Source organism: the organism of the source record quoted next, unplaced genomic scaffold (assembly GCF_019419815.1).
Source record: "Pyrus x bretschneideri cultivar Hongxiangsu unplaced genomic scaffold, Pyrus_bretschneideri_v1 Contig34, whole genome shotgun sequence".
Classification (NCBI taxonomy): Eukaryota; Viridiplantae; Streptophyta; class Magnoliopsida; order Rosales; family Rosaceae; genus Pyrus; species Pyrus x bretschneideri.
Genome location: NW_025999657.1, coordinates 4921138 through 4938685, shown reverse-complemented (window position 1 = coordinate 4938685; position 17548 = coordinate 4921138). Strand labels below are relative to the sequence as shown.

Sequence of the window (17548 nt, the reverse complement as noted above, 5' to 3'; positions counted from 1 at the left end):
ACTTAGAAGGCGTTTCATCATATAGTTCCAAATGCTAGAACTCATGCCCATTTCATTCAAAGCATGTTATTGATTTGCATAACACATATTCAAGAAGAAGTTGTGTAGTGACCACCACCATAGCCAAATAGCCTTACTTCCCATACTTCGTATATGTTGTAAGTTTTAACCCCGTTGAGCCTTGTTTAGCCTTTATTCTTTGTTTACCCACATTTTCCTCACCTAGCCTAGTTTAGGACAATCCTATACCCTTGTTCTTGAAGTATAATGAGCATGACTTAAATGAATTCCTTTTTAGTTACATTATGCAAGAAAATGAGTGTGGGGGAGTAAAAGTTTGTTTTTTTTTAAGTTTATATGTATGTTTTGAAGAAAAAGAAGAAGAAAAGAAAGAAAGGAGTGAAAATGAACTCACGAGCGTTGATGGTTGAAGAAAGGGTCCAAAAAAGATGAATATGGCCCTAAGTTCTGTGTAATTCCCCCTTGGGTGATCAAAGTTGACTTCTGCATTCTAAAGGAAATTCTAAGTGCCTAATTCAATACTTTGCTCACTATTGCTTGAAGAACGTTTGTTATCCTTACCTTTCATTTTTAGCCAATTACCCCAAGCCCCGTTACAACCCTTGACTTCTATATTGAGTGTTATGTATTTCAATTTGTGGAGTTTGAACTTGGTATGAGCATATGGTATCACTGGTCCTCGCGTCTAAGTAGTAGCATTCCATTCATGAGATCATATCTAAACATGCTTATTAACTCCAGAAAATGCTTTCCTTATTATAACATATGTGAGTGTTCGTCTACATGTTTACATCAATCTTCTCACATATACCTAGTGTAGGGTGTGTAGTCAGAAAATCTGTGTGAAAAACGAGAGTACATCTAGTAAGAAATTGAGGGAATTCTCTAAGGCATGTTACTTCATTCAACATATGGTTTTAAATGCTTAATTGTGAACTAGTATGTGGTGACTATGAGTAAGAATGTACTTAAGTGTAAAGATGGCTCAAATCTGTGAGAATAATGATTTTTAACTTGTCATGTGCATTGGAAGTCCCTGATACGATTGTTGGAAGGTGTAGGTTGTGTTTTGTTCTTTTTGTTTTGTTTTTCTGTTTTGCTCGAGGACTAGCAAAAGCTAAGTGTGGGGGTATTTGATAGGAGCATATTTATGCGACTTAAATGGCTTGTTCTCGTACATTTACGTTATGTTTCTTTAGTTATTTTAGTTCTTTATGCTTCTTTTGTGTGTTTTCAGGTTCTAAGGGCAAAGTATGCAAAAGGATGCCTTTTGGAGCCTTTTGGAGCAAATTAGAGATTGGAATGGATATCATATGTTTGGAGCCAAAAGGATGGACGAAATTGAAGACTTGAAGTAGGAAAGTTAAATCCTAAAAAGACCTCATGTTTGAGCATCATTGAAAACTCCTACGCATTTTAGAACACAAAAACAACATTCCTAGCAACCTTAGGACATTGTCGTGTGTTTCCTTGTGTCTCCCTTCCTTGCCATGCAAGGAAGGGCTTTGTTCCCTATTTTAAATACTTAAACACTACCACTTATCATTCACCACATATCATTCACCACTTATCATATCATACATTCATTTATCACTTATCATAATCATTCACTTATCACTTAACATATCATACACTTATCACTTATCACTCATAATCATCTACACATTTCAACCATTTAAACACATGTACTCCACCTACTTCACCTACAACATCCACCTACTTCACCTACAACATCCACCTACTTCACCTACAACCTCCACTTACTTCACCAACCTCACACACTTACTTCACCTACAAATGACATAGCCATATGTTCCCTCCACTACTCCTATAAATACCCTTGCATTCATTCATTCATGGACATCTCATTTCATACACAACACACCACAAACACTTCCATTCCTTCTCTTTGCCGTGAGTTCCCTTGTAATCCAAACACCATTTTTCCATTTCCCTATTAATCCAAACACCACTCCCCAAACCATTCACACCATCAAACTATCCTTAGACCTTGTGCTACAACAACGAGGAAGAGAAGAGTGCCTAAACGTTCATACAATTCAAGTTTGAGTTGTTGGAATGTTTAGGTGTTTCTTTGATTTCAATGTTTAAATTCAATTCTCTTTGTTTGTACGTATGAGGAATGGAAGAGAAGAGTGCCTAAACGTTCATACAATTCAAGTTTGAGTTGTTGGAATGTTTAGGTATTTCTTTGATTTCAAAGTTATAATAAACTAAACCCCCTTTAGCTAGGGGGTGATTCGAAATATATGTTTATGCTTGCATTTTGATTTGATTAATTCTAATTGCGTTTCATAAGTTGTGGTTCAATTTGTTTAACCGTTTGATTGATAACTTATTTATGAATGTTTATTAAGAATGCGCGCTTAATTTTCATGCATCAATATAACGCTAGAATATAAGTGAGTTTCACCTAATAGTTACGAACTTATATTCACAAGTAGTGGAGGTTGCTTATAAACATTCGCGTTAAATAAATTCTTGGCATAAGTTTCATGCGTAGTCCATAGTAACGAATGCCTCGTCAACACTTAAAGTTTTCATGATGCTTAATGATCTTTGATTGTATCTTTATTGTGCTTTTCACGTAAAGGACTTTTGGAGAATGTTGTGAATTGCGTTGCGCTAACCCATCCAATTCATTAACTTAAGGAAAACTTGACGGTTAATTTAAGCGGACCTAATTGACCCGGGGCGTTGAGAATTAATAATTTATTGAAATGTAATTGGAAATCTTTTTATTATGCAAGTGTAACATATGTGGAGATGACCCCCTTAGCTAGCATTCATCCATTCTATTTCATCAATTTCATATTTACATTTTGTTTTAATTTGTTCATTTAATTTAATTTCGTATAAACTTAAATCTCCCTTTACTTTAATGTCAATTTAGTTAGAAATCATTTTAGTTTGTGTTTTTAAAAGCATTTTGAGCCTTTGGTTTGTCTTAGTGTTTTAAAGTTTAGTTTTACATTCTTTGAGTCTAGTTTAGTGTTTATTATTACGTTTTTACGTTTTTGAGTCAAATCCAAGTGATTAACAATCCCTCCTAATCCCCGGTCCAGAACGATCCCTACTTATATACTTACTACAATTTGACGAAAAGAGGGTTTAATTTGTGTGCGTATAAATCTCGCATCAAAAACCTGTATACTTCCCAGAAAAATAGAATATATATATATATATATATAATAACCATGCTCGGAAAATATGTCATGCCAAATGCCTCGAATTAAAATGCAAGTACTCAGGTAATGCCAATCCATGCCATATAATCTGTCAACCTGAGTCACCTAACGTGACCTGTACGGCTGAGACTAGAGCTCAAATCTCCAACTCACTAACTACACCTGCACACGAGTCGGAACCACCTAAAGTGGTCTGTACGACAGGACTGGGTATATAATAAGTACGCTCAAGTGCTACGATCACATGAAGACTGGGCGAATAATCGCGGGTCACCTACGAGTCGGAACCACCTAAAGTGGTATGTACGATAGGACTGTGCACCTAACTTGGATCCAAGATGAGCGTGTGGTGCGGGAGGTGAACATCACGTGAAGGACTATGCCCAACTCTGGGCGGGAGTACTAACACCGAGGGTGCAGGTTATGAACTCTCTATGCATCTCAAATCACTACTGAACATAAACAAAAACCATAACTCACCTGGCACTTACCTTTGCGTCTGCAGCACCAACACACACACACACACACATATATATATATATATATATATGCAACTAATAATGCATAATTAAATGGGTAAACATAATGCATGGCATAAAAACGTATAAACGTTTCATTTCACTTTCTGGGAAAAATATAAGTATATAGGTATATACGGAAAACCAAAAGCTCACTCACTGGTATGTAGAAGGGTCGTAACCCCCTTGCCTCGAGTGATCGCGCTCGTCCTCAGGATAGGTCTCACCTATATGCGAAACAACTATAAATACGTTAATTTTAAAGCACATAACCAACAATACGAAATAACTTCTCATACAATACTCAAATAGGGTGTATGAATACACCAACGTGATCTACTCAACCTCACGAACATCCCCATATTTTTAAAATAATTTTCCGACGCCACACACGCCCCCACGCGCCGGCCAAGGCATGGCCACACGCGCCGCCCACGCGCAGGCACGTGCCTGGCACACTGACGGCGTCAGTTAATGCCGTCAGGAATATTCCGTTAACTCTAACGGATTCCGTTAACACCGTTAGGAATATTCCGTCCAAACTGACGGAATATTCCATCATCTTCTCCGGCCAAACTCCGGCGCCGGTGACAAATCCATACCACTTTCAAGCACTAAAACCCACGGAATCTCCCCGGGAAAACACCACCAACTCCGGCCAAACCTGCAACTCACGATCCCGACATCCAAAACCTTCAAACGAACCACCCCGAGCCTTCTAAGGACCTCACCAAGCTTCCTACAAGCTTGAAATTCCCAAAAACACAAGAATTAACGTGTGCATGAACAGTGACCAAATCGGGGGATCCCGAGTTCGACGTGAAAACGAAGGTATCCTTACCTGAAATGGGTATGGTTGAACTCCTAAGGACCTCACGAGCACAAATATGTAATTTGTTTCCACAATCTGTGAAGTTTCCAAGGGTTTTGGTGTTGTCCGTACAAGAAGATAGGAATGGGAGAGGGAAAGGGTCTCGGGACAGGGCAGAGAGAGAGAGGAAATGAGTGTGGGTGTGTGTGTGGTCCAAAATCAACCAACCAAAGCCCAAAAATGACCACACAACGAAACAAACATACTAGGGGCAAAATCGTCATTTCACCCCTACGGTACGAAAAGTCCAGGACAGGCTGTCACAACGTGTGTGTCTGTGTATGCATTAATTGAAAACATTTCTGTATTGTTTTTTTAATGAAATGAGTTTTGACATAGTTTTTGTAGTAACTTTTTAAATTGTAAGATGTGATTGGCCACATAACTGCAGTCTAGTGTCTAGAACCAAAACAAATAAATCAAAGAATAGCGCAAAAGTGTGAAATACACATTGAAAATATCAGGTTATTCTTTCGTCTCAGCACTACAGTTCTAAACTGTTAACAGCATTTCATTTGTTAGGATGGGAAAAAATAATTTAATCTTTGTTTCTCATTTGTCTTTGTACAGAAAAGAAGATTTGTGTGTTATGTTGTGGGGAGATGTTGCAGAAGCTTTTTCTTCTTTAACGGTCCACACATTGTCTTTGCCCAATTATCATTGTGTTTACAAGTTTAAAATTCAAGTTTTACCTAGGTAACTCATTTAACTGAAACCCACTTTTTCTATTTTTATTTTATTATGTTCTTACATTACTTGCTATACATTATTCCACTATTTTATCATTATGTGATTTTAGTGTATTAGATTCCTATCCTTTATGACAAAACATTTGTTTTGTTCTCATCTGTTAATTAGCAGCTATTTAAATGTGTTCATTGAGATTTGTGTTTCGTTTTTAGCCATGCATGTTCAAATTTTTGGCCACGTTCTTAAACCTATTGATTATAATTTATGTCTCACTTTTAAACATGTAACATCAAATTGAAAATATTTACTCATCTCTGAAATTTACTAATGTTTGTTTTATAATTTGTTATTATTTTTTGGGATCAACAGACAAGATAGTCTTGAATAGTATTGGTTTCTCACTTTTTTAACTCATACAAATCAATGTGAGTGGATATCTAAAATTGTGCTTCCTATTTATACCTACAAACAAACTCATTTTTCAAAATTGCTTACTTTGTTTTTAAACTTACAGGTTCTCAGCCTGTAAAGGTCTTGTGCAAGTACTACCTCCTTCTTCAAGAGTGAATGAGGTTGAAGCTCTGTGCACTGCAAGGAGAGTAACAATAGATGAGTTGGTCCTTTTAGATCAAGATCTATATAAGGTATAAAAACGATTTATGTGCTGGTATCTTTTTTTAAGAGAAAGAATTTACATTGTTACATATTTAAAAAAAACTAAGTTTGTTCTTACTTTTTTTGTTGGACATGTGTGACAAAACATTTTACAGAATGATACATTCATGTGTAAGGCATCAGTGAAATGTTTTGACACACGTTATAATTGGTGATATAGTGCATACCCCAACTATGTCAAGCAAACGCACAAAGATCCAGCAACCAAACAACTCATTTGTCAGAAACACCCCAACAAGATACCAATACCTTGATAATGTTTAATATGCAAGTTTATTGTTTTCTCTCTTTCTATTTTTTTTTTTTTTTTTTTTGGATTTTTTACACTGTGTTGTTTCTTTGCAAGTCAAAAATCGCTTCAAATATGTAACCTCTATTGTTTCAGTCTTTATTCTGTTTGTGACCAATGAGTTATAAAACATGAAAAGCTGATGCAATTCAATTTTTAAATATAGGTATAGAGTTAATTTAATTCTTGAAGACAACGCTAATGAAATCAATGAAGGAAAATTTATGTCCTAGCTAAGAACATGTAAAGAACATTTGAATACATAGGCAAACTATTAACAAATTAAAGTAGGCATGCATCCAAAAACAATTCATAAAACCCATGACTTTCAAAGTCTAGTACATGGTGAACCATAACTCTTTAACAACATTAAAGAGAAGAAAGGATTTAGAGAATCATTACCCTTGTAGCTCATCCTTGATTACACAAGGGATTCACCCAAGTGGAGGGCCTTCAAGTCACCTCCTTTGCTTCCTTGAGGATTTGAGGATATGTTCTCCAAAACACCAAAAGCTTGATGTCTCCAAGTCTCTACACCAAAGATTAATTGTGAAGATAAAAATGGATGACTTAGGGGAGAGGAAATTGCTAGATATCCCTCCCTAAGTGGCCGGCCTCCCTTGTTGAAATAGAGAGTAATTTCACCCAATTTCATCAAGAAAAACCCTAAATGAAATAAAGTTATAATTTTGAATTTATACTTCATTTCTTGTGAGTGGCAAACTTGTAATTAACACAAGTTTGGTATCCCTCACTATTCATGGCCGGCCTCTCTAAGTGTTTGGGCTAATTGCCCATTTTGTTTTAGTTGTCATACAACTTAAACATAATGGGCCTTGTGGACCAAAACACTTTTGGGCCCCTAAACCCAAAACCAACTTAGAAGTCCAATACGAACGTTTCGTATAATTAATTAACTAATTAATTAACTTTGACCATACTTTAATTACCCATTTAATTGCTTATCCATTTCATTTAATTACTTCACTTTCATCCTTACTCGATGTACGATCCATTAGGTTCCAATTAGCGAGGCAGTGGGCGATGTTACTCTTAACTATCGATTGTGAATTGAAACCATATTTCAATTCTCCCTTAAGATTAGTGTTTGCTAATCTTTAGGGCTTCCACAAACCATGAGTGACACCTAGCAGCATGTCATGGTTACCCAAGCTAAGTAGAAGTGGTTGGAGAACCTATCCAGTTACAACTACAATGCAATACGGTCCTTCTCTAATACAATACTCTTAATCACATTGTTGAAGTGATAGTTTGTTTCATGTCTACTATCCAATGTGATACTTCCCTATATGATTCGCTTGAATAAGATTTGGAACAAACTTCCTAAGTCATATTCATATGCTTTGGCCAAAGACTCTCGAATCATATCTTAGAGTATTCTCCTTCCACCATGGAAGGTTAGAGATCCCTTGTTGTGCATTCATATGCCTACATGACTAGACAGCTTGACCCCAACCATGCCGTGGACACTCCAAAGGAATGCCATTTGACACGATCAAAGATCAAGGACCTAACCATTAGACATCTATGATGCCTCAGGTCAAAGGACTACTTTGCATATTGTAACCATCGAGTTCTTACATGACATGTATGTTTGAACTCTCTTTTGATCATAGTTCAGTGTACTCGATTACTCTTTCGAGCACCTATGTGTTTGTCTTAGTGTCCAACACTAAATGACTTGAGACTTGTCATATCCATACTTGAGTCGACATAACACATACTAACCTTAGCAGATTGTCAATGCCCAATTGGCAACCCTATGGCTAGGAACGTTTTAGGAATGAACATAAGAGAAAGGTCTCGAAAATCTAACTTACTTAGATCACTTATCTCTTAGATCAAATACATTCCTTGGATTCCCTTATTGCTTAAACACAAGATACAATAAATAGTGATTAACAATAAGCTTTGCCCTCCATTAAACATATAAAAGTTTAATACATTAAGTATTCCAAAAAGCTATTACATCAAATGAGTGGCTTTGTGGGCATACTTCCAACAATCAATGCTTTGATAATTGGCAAGTATAGAGAAAAAATGTTTGGTATGCCTTGCAAAGATTTAGTCTTGAACCAGAGATTGGTTGACCAACAGCAGTTGCCAAATGAGTTTTTGAGATTGATTGGCCAAAATTGATTGGCCAAAAGAAGATCTTTCACTTGCAATTCGAAAATAGAAGAAATACTTTTCAACTCAAGTGATGTGCTTATTTAAAATGTCTTTGACGATGCAGCTATGGAATCAACAACCCCACAGATGTTACCAAGAAAAACGACAATATCTTCCACTACTGTATCATCTTCGACCTCACCACCTGAAACAAGCAGTTAATCACATAAACGAAAAAGGGAATCTATGAGGAGAGCCCTTTTTGTTGGCAGTGAACAAAGGTTTAGATTCGACATCCATGCTATCATCAAATTTGTTGCTTTCGCTTTACTTTTCTGTGTTAAAAAATTGACATCTTTTATCAATCTTGCTTTGTTTGAAATATACCTATGAAACATCTTTTTTCTTTTTTTTTTTTTTCAAGAAAAATTTTCTAAGAAAACAATACAATGAATTACACTTAGGCAACATTTAAAACAGTGAAGCAGAAGAAATTTCAAAAGTTGACCCAAAAGAATTTGATGAAATCCCTATCAAATCACTAGAAACAAAAATCGCCTCTAACTACTACAAAAACAGATACCGCCGTTTCAAAAAAGGACTAAGTATGCTTTCATTTTGCTCATTTTTTTTTTCTTCATATCTTCTTCAATGTGACTCTAATCACTGTCTAAATGCTTTCCATTCTTTTTTTGTCTATACAGCTTGGTTTGGTAATATTAACACTCATGAAACTGCTGCAACAACACTTCTTCTGCTCTGTTGAAGGATATTTTGCATCTTTTGTTATTATATGTTGAACAGCATCTAACATTTTAGCAGTTTGTAAATATCTCTTTCTGCTCATAACTAGACAATTTTTTTTTGCACCTCCATATACCAGTGTTTGTTAATTTTTTGTGTACAAAAGCTGGTTTAGCTTTTAGGACACATGGAACTGTTAAAGCAGCATATATAGTTGTAATATTTTTTGTATCTCCATACAAAAGTATCTGCTCATTTTTCATGTGTAAATATGATGATGCTGGTCCAAACACAATTCTAACTAGTGTAATCCAATTGAAAACTTTCATGTTTGTCCCTAATTTGACAAAATTGAACCTTTTCTCTACAAAGCTTTTGCAATTTATCTATTATTAATATTGTTGCTGTTTTGCAAAACCATTTTTCAAATCTTTGATACACAATTTCATCGTGTTTTAAAATCCACAGCAACGCGCGGGTACTTATAGCTAGTATATTCCAAAACGCAGTAGGTTATAGAATTAAGCAACTTTCTTTTGTGCTAACCTACGCTAAAGGTAAAGGGGAAGGAAAGATTCAAAGAGTGTTTCAAATTGCATAGATTTTGGGCTGCTTGGGAATATCAAAACACATGCATGTCTCCTTGGGCCCAGTTATCATTTAGGTAGCCATGAGTTGAGAGGCTTTGTCTAACCTTCCATTTTACAAAGAAAGTCATTCAAAATCAACCAATATCAATTTCAACTAAGTACGGAGGTATTTGCAAAGCCTGATGCTAGAATACCTTGAGCAAATCTATTTCCTCTGCTCAGTTTTCAAAGGTCTAAGTGATTTTCCCACACTCCGCCTTTAAATTTAAAATAAAAGGAGATTCAATGAAAACAAGAACAAATACGATTGTGTACATAAAAAGAAAAAATTGTGCCGAAATCATATCATTTTTAAAGAATTCATCGTGAAGGAAAGGAGAAAACTTTGCTAAGAAGCCTTAGGCCTCGATAAATTGGGTGGCATTACTCAAGAATGAAACCAACTGTTTTAGATGCTAACATCCTAACCTCTTTTAGCATTTGTTGTACCGAATTATTTCGGACTGAATTAGCTTCAAAGACTAAGATGGTCTGGCTTGACCTGGACTAAGCAGGATAAGAATAGTGAAGTATTTGGTGCAGACTAAACTGTAGACTTGTTTTTTTTTTTTTTTTTTTCATTTTTAATTTATTTTTTCCTTAAAAAAAACAGATATATAATAAAAATTAACCTAATTAGTGTTTCACATAATATTATCTACCATTCCATTCAAATGAAACTATTTTCTGCCATTACGTTTTCAGAAGAGAACGACTTTTTTTTGTGTCAAATCTCTCTCTCTCACTCTTCACTTCCTCCCACAACTTAATCAACTACAAAATTTTAAAATCAAACCACAGTGCAAGAAATAGATTGAAAATCTAAGAATTGGGGACCGGGTGCATGTGTGATTGGCTCAAAGGTGGGAGATGAGAAGGTCAGCGATCAGGGTTCTCTAGGAGATGGGAAAAGTCTGCAGTCCTTGATTTCAAGCTCATCCCACTGCAGATTTTTTTTAGGATTTTTGGTTTCAATTTTGAGAGTTGGATTTGGTTTTGAAAAATAGAACGACTAGATTTTTTTTGCTTTTTTGTTTCGAATTTTCTGAGATTTGGATTTGAAAATGATTATGAGAAGCGGGGAAGAAGTAGATTGGAGAGGCAAAACGAAGTAAAGTTGGTTTTAGCAGTCCACTAGATTTTGGGGGTCTCACTAGGACCCTCTAGCGAAGCGTTTAGTTGAGGCGAGTCTCATTAAAGCTAGTCTATGCAAGAAACAAACACAAAGACTACACTAGCTAACACTTTGTCCAATCCAATAAAAACTATTGAGGGCAAACACACACAATTATTCCAGTCCAGTTTCTAAGCCATATAACTTACAATCCTATCCAACAAAAATAGTTTTTTGATATTTTACCAGATCATCTAGGATTTTTTATTTTTTATTTTTTATATGAATGTTAATTCCAGATCTTTACATTTGCAAGACAATTTTGATTCCAGTCATAGCCAGAGTCCTGCAAGTTGCGATGCAAGCAATATTCGAATGTTCAGATCCCCCACCCCATCCTCATTCCTCCCACTTGGATTTACCATTCATGTTTCTTCAATAACAAATTTTTTTTTTTCTGGATCAAAATACAATTATACTTCAGATATCATCAAGATCTATGCTTGATGACACCTTTTTCGGCCAAGATATGAAAGACAAGAGCTGCTTAAAACGTGAAAAGACAATAAAGCATCCCAGGACCCAAAAAAAAAAGCAGAAACAGACCCGTGAACTTCACTGGGAAAGGCCAAAAATGTAAAAACAACAGATCTTCTGTTCAGCAAATTTGAATTATACCAGTGGCGTCAAAGGAATTAAGGTAGGAAGTTGCATTGTATTTGAATTGATGAGTACATTGTCAACATTCACAAGTAATAGGTAACAAAAGAATCATAAATACTTGACCACAAAAACGAAAAAAAAAAAAAAAAAGAATCATAATCCCAATAATTAAACGAAGAAGCCATGGTGCATCGACAGCGTACCCAAAAAAAAGAGAGAAAAGAATGTCAAACTTACTGAAGATTCTTATCAACAAGACTAATCTTACAAACCTAAACAACACTCAACCGCAAGCCTCTCACACTAAGAAACCATGCTCCAAGAAAACATATCTGGGACACAGCCAAGGAAAACCAAAACCATTAGTGGAAAAAGGGAACCAAAGTGTAGATGATCATCAGCAACGCGAAGAAAATCTTTGATCCATTGGCGGTGATTGATGTTGCAGAAGAGATATCTTGCGGCCTGAAAAGCAAAAGAAAATGTATAGTTAGAATTGGTATTAATCATTAATGACTTGCGAGGGTTGGGGTACCACAGCACATACTTCTGCAATTTGTTGAGGGCACCACAATATAGAGAATTGTCTGGTATGGGCAGCTCAGTTTTGTTATTCGCTTCCACATTGACAACCCGCATATAAGTTTCTTGGCCAAGATACCATGAGTCAAGGTTTTCAGTTCTAATGTTCCAGATTCCAACATTGTCAAGAGAAATCAAGATGGCTGACCATGCCCCAGGATAAACCTACATACACGCACAGAGCGAATCAAGATCGGATACCACATGATACAAATATTTACAGCATTAACCAAAGAAACGTATGTTCAAAGACCCCTTATCTCTTTACTATAATACAGTAAATGCAATTCAATATAGTTCACACAATTATCTATAGGTGTTGAGTACCATCAGGTATCATATTATTATATTAGAAATTATATAAGGACTTATGATTAATGCCTTTTTTTATTCGACAATGAAACTATATCGAGTTTTCTGTTTTGGCTGTGAATACTGCATCTTCAATTCCGTCAATAAATATAGTTTTTTTCCACGTGAGTACTACTTTAAATAAGAATGCTCGTTCTTACTGTTCATACGTTATGAATCATGCTTATTTTTTAATTGGAACAAGGAAAACAACTATAGACTGTGATCACGCATATTGTACATACATAATATCAAAAATAAGTATGAAAGAGTTAACAGACAAACCAGGTAGGATTTTAAGAGGAACCAAATTAGATTGAAGCAGGATCGCAGTAATATACCTGTATTGTGGACCGGGCTATTCCATCCCATTTATTATATGTACCCCTGCTATTCTCTGTCCACTCACCGTAGTCCATCCTGCAATTAATGAATGCATATTTAAGGCATTGAAGGGAACAAGAACTTTTATTTACACATGTTTGATGCATTAAGAGCAAAAATTCCTACCCGACAACAAAGAATGCATATCCATCCACGTGGTAGCTCTGCATTTTGGTGTCGTTGTTCTGCAGTATGATTTCTATAAATCCTCTAAATGTTGCATTAATCACAGAAGTTTCCAGTTTTGGTGCTCCTGTAAGTGGCCTTTTTGGGAAGTCAAGCGTATAAGCATTCTTCACTTTGAACCAATCAGCTAGCCTGATTGGTGTGGAAGGATTTTTAAATGAGATTCCACTAAGTGTTGCTCGCCGTTTCCCATTGATCATTACAGGTGGCTTATTTTTCAACACATAAACATCAGTTACATTGATTGATCCATATCTGAAAGACCCCTGTGGATTAGGACGTGCACCACTAGCTGATACATTCCATCTGCAAAATTATCCCACAAATGTTTCAGAAAGAGGTTTGATGTGGAAAAACCGGTTAGGAAATTCTTCAATTTCGATCATAGTTTCCTGTCTTATATCATATCCTGAACTTTTATTTATGAAGTTTTGAAAATGAATTCAAGGATATAAAAAAATCCAAACCGTGGAAATGTCGTGGCACTGAATCTAAATATAAAGAAGAGAAACTGAAAACAAACCTGATAGATCTTGCCTGGTTCATTGAGTAAGTTTTATCAAATTCATCTTGTGGTCCCACTGGAAGGGGGCCAGCTGCCTTTCCTTTGGAATTAGTATAGTGCAGGATCCCAACTCCAGTTACTCTTTTCCAATTTGACTCGTTGACAAATCTAGCACTCGCTACAATGTAATAATCAGAACTTGCATTCTGATCCATGGTTACTAGAAAAGAATAAGATTGTCCAACGTGTATGTCTAAGCTTGTATAATTCTGTTGCACTGTATATGAGCCCTCTGACTCTGCTAGAAGCAGATTATGGTTCTGGATCCTGAAATTTAGAGTAGTTGAGATCCCAACATTGTGTATGCGAAGACGGTAAGTTTTCCCTGTACAAATATTACGTCATTGTCCTTAAGTCTGTATAATTCAACTGAATGTATACAAGCTTATAGAAATCACATTTTTGAAATTACTTATTGACATATGAAATACTTGGCAAGTCTTTATGCTTAGAAATAAATTTTCAAGCCCCATCCTGTCATGAATCTTTCCCTTTAAAAAACCTAATTATGACTGGCGTGCCAGCCTTAAAACAGTTATAAATGTTACTATGAGCATGACTACAGCAACAAAATAAACTCCACAAGATTCTCATATGGTATGGCATGCGCAGATCAATTCCAAATTTCAACTTGCAACATTCAAAGTTAAATTATTACTCAGTACATGATTATCATAAAATAGCAAACTAAAATTTCCCACCTGGATGTACTTCAAGTGTTTCATATTCAATGCCATCAGGAACAAGTGTAGTGTTGTATTGGTAAGGCCCTTTCCCATTGATAAGAACGCCATCGGGCATCCCAAGGTCTTTCCCCTCATCAAGCATCTTCCTCAAAGCCTACAATTCCGAAAAAGAACCATCATTGTCAAACATCTTACACACTAATCTCAAATATGTACTTTGAAGAGAAGAACAAAATTCCACCAAGCACTAACCGTATGGTTCTTTGTGTACCAGTCACCAATCAAGATAGTAATATCCCCATCCGGGTTTGCAAAAGGAATTGGAATTACAGCCCGGTTATTAATAATAAATCCGCCAAATCCTCCAGACGCTCTCTGCATATTAAGGGACGGGAAGTAAAAGAAGCTCCCAACCTGATCCTTAACCTGAAAATTATAAGTCCAATTCCACTTTGGCAGAATTGGACAGTTGGTTCCGAGAACCCCATCTTGCCATGAACTATGCCGTTGCTGAATTCCGGCCCTGTTGAACAGAATCAACTTCAAAAAACCAATCCATGTGCACTAATATAATGCATCTGCTTGAAATTCATGTCCACATTACAATAAGCAAATCATACCAGGTCATGAGGAGATTCTCGTCCAATTTGTTCCGAACATTGACAATGACATTGTTGTTAGTTGTCACATTAATAGTTGGACCTGGGAACTTGCCATTAATGGCAATAACCTACAAGGTAATGCAGATTTAGAAACAATTTGCTCAAAAGCTCACTACTTTATATCACTGTAAGTTTACAAGTAAAACCCTAATCTCAGATTTTGAAAATTTAAGCATATTTAGTAGATCTGAAGTTAAAGATTCAAACTTTCAGAAATCTAAAGGCAACCCTTTTTTCGTTGATGAAAAATAAGCAGACCACACCAAAAATTAAAAAGATTAGCTAAAAGTAGTGAGAGAAAGTAAATAATCCAGAGAGAGAGAATGCAGCTAGAGAAGAAGCATACCTGTTGAGGGACACCGAGAGGAGAAGCAGTAATATATGAGACCTCAAAGTTATAGAAAATATTTGGATCCTCAGCAGAAGAAAAGCTCACAAACAAGCCAATGTGGATGAGAAGCACAGTCAAAAAGCTCAGGGAAGGCATTTCTTCCAACACTTTAGAGTGCGTTTTTCACAAATTCAAAGCCAAAATCTTTCTCCTTAGCTTTTCCTCGATTTACATTATCACAAAGAGAGAGAAAGGAAGAAGAAGAAGAAGAAGAAAGCAGAAGCTATAGAGAGAGTGTGTGTGACAGAAAGGATACAGAGAGAAACGGCTCTTTTTCTTTACTTTTGTGTGTTGAGTAGAGCTGTTGTATTTTTGGGTTGAGTTAAGAAAATGGGGGAGAGAGAGAGAGAGAATTGGTTGGTTTTAAGGTCTGATCCGAAGCCAAGGTTTTTGTCGGTCACCAGTCATCAGCCATGGGAGCATATGAGCGATAATTAAGCATTTTTAGAGACAGGAAGTTTATATGGTACGAGTTTACGATGTTCAATGTTAATAATACAAAAATATATATTAATTACTTTTGTACATATATGTGTTTTATTGGTAATAAGCATTAGTGTAACAATAAATACGTGTCACACAAATCGTTCTCGATAAAATGAGAGTGACGAATAGCCAGTTCATCTCTCTATCTACCACGCACACGCCCTATATAAGTATGTGCTTTTATTTTTTTTACTCTTGTCTGTCTTGGAAAAAATACCAAAAAGCAAAAATAAATAAGAGAGAAAAATGATAAATGGTTACAACGTTCGAATTTCTCTGAAAGCGCCACATGACTGCCCACGAATGTAGAGTGCGGTGGGGTAATGCTGTGGATGGGTTGGAGCGCGGCTCATCACCGTCTGATTCTTGATGCGAGTTTGACCTAGATGGCTTTTTATTTTATTTTTATTTTTTTGAACAAAGGCCTAGTCGTTTTTTGTTTCGAAAAAATTGGCGCATTAGTTCCAAGTTTTAGTCAAATTGGAAATTTGGTGGTTGAATAAAAATTCGCGGTATTGATCATTTAATTTGTCATGATATAAAATACTTAGCTTTCTTAAAAATAAAAATTTTATTCAAAATAAAGAGCGTAAAAAGATAAATAAAAGCATTTTTAAAGAAGATGTCAAAATTTCCAAATCAACAATACCGGCTAAAAAAAGACATCAAAATGTTTTCTAATCAAGAAGCGAACTTTGATGTGACATAACAAGAAATGTCATATCTTCCCGTACTGTCAAATTTAATAGCAGCTTCAAAAATTAATTAATTAATTATTAAAGGCTTGTTATTAAATTTTTTATTGATTTAAAGCATTGCCCTTTTATTTCTTTTCATTACCAGTGCAATGTTTAAATATCTTTATACTTTTTATTTTATTTTCTTTCACTACCAATGCAAAGGAAATAAATATGAATTTTTATTTTATGTTTAAAATTTGACTCATTGGATGGAGAGCAAAACTTTAAAAATGTTCAAGTGCGGGGACGCAGACTTTCTTGCTTGGCGAGCACACCCAGCATTGTTGGGGTGTTACCGGTCTAATCCATGCCTTCAGGCTTGGATTCCTCTCAACCCATTGCTGCACAAATCTTTTGTGGGCTCACTTGTAGCCGCCCAAGTCTGTAGTTGCCCTCACTGTTCCACGTGACATTAGATCGTGTGGCTGTGATGTCCCATGTGCTCCAAGCCGCACAAGATCCCAAACTGTGTGTTGGTGTATTGCTATCCGCGCCACACATGATCCTAGCCCTTGCGCTGATGTATCCATTTCCGTGATGGATATGATTAGCGTGTAGTTTGGGCTTTTATCTTTTGGACCTGGGTCTGCAGCCCATTTCTTTGTGCAAAAGGGCTTTATGCCCTGGCCTGCTTAAGCCGTGCCCATCCTAGCACAATTTTGGCTTGGGCTGAATGGTTTCCACAGTTTTTAGCCCACTAGGGCTTTGGTTTAATTTTTGGGCCACCGAGTTTTATTGCCTAATTATTTTAGGCATTAGGAATATATGTTTTTTTTGCCCACTTTAAAATTTTGGCCCCATGTCCAATAATTAATTCAATTATTATGTAGGTCCTAAAGACCTACATGCATATATTTGTTGCATATTTCTTGTATATCTTTGTGTTTGCTTGCAGGAACACATGAACTTAAAATTCATAAAATGTTCAAAACCCGAAGTCTTCGAAAAATATGCATTGA

The 17548-nt window shown here is 36.0% G+C and overlaps 1 protein-coding gene across 1 annotated transcript; it reads right to left on the bottom strand.

Moving 5' to 3' along the window:
* Positions 1–11698: 11698 nt before the first annotated feature.
* LOC125480538 (monocopper oxidase-like protein SKU5) lies at positions 11699–15701 on the bottom strand. Its single transcript, XM_048591475.1, has 9 exons — positions 15319–15701; positions 14931–15040; positions 14563–14833; positions 14326–14464; positions 13583–13949; positions 13000–13365; positions 12831–12909; positions 12104–12303; positions 11699–12021 (listed from the first exon to the last, which is right to left on the bottom strand). The coding sequence occupies exons 1-9, from the start codon at positions 15457–15459 to the stop codon at positions 11919–11921; spliced, it is 1776 nt and encodes a 591-aa protein (XP_048447432.1). The 5' UTR covers positions 15460–15701; the 3' UTR covers positions 11699–11918.
* Between the last annotated feature and the right edge of the window lie 1847 nt (positions 15702–17548).

What these genes read in the sequence shown, in the direction of transcription:
- LOC125480538 (XM_048591475.1), bottom strand. Translation starts at nt 15,459, where the DNA reads ATGCCTTCCCTGAGCTTTTTGACTGTGCTTCTCATCCACATTGGCTTG. An exon ending in TATGCATTCTTTGTTGTCGG is followed by an intron (nt 12,910 to 12,999) that starts GTAGGAATTTTT and finishes CATTAATTGCAG; the next exon opens with GATGGACTACGGTGAGTGGA. An exon ending in TAGCCCGGTCCACAATACAG is followed by an intron (nt 12,304 to 12,830) that starts GTATATTACTGC and finishes GCGTGTATGTAG; the next exon opens with GTTTATCCTGGGGCATGGTC.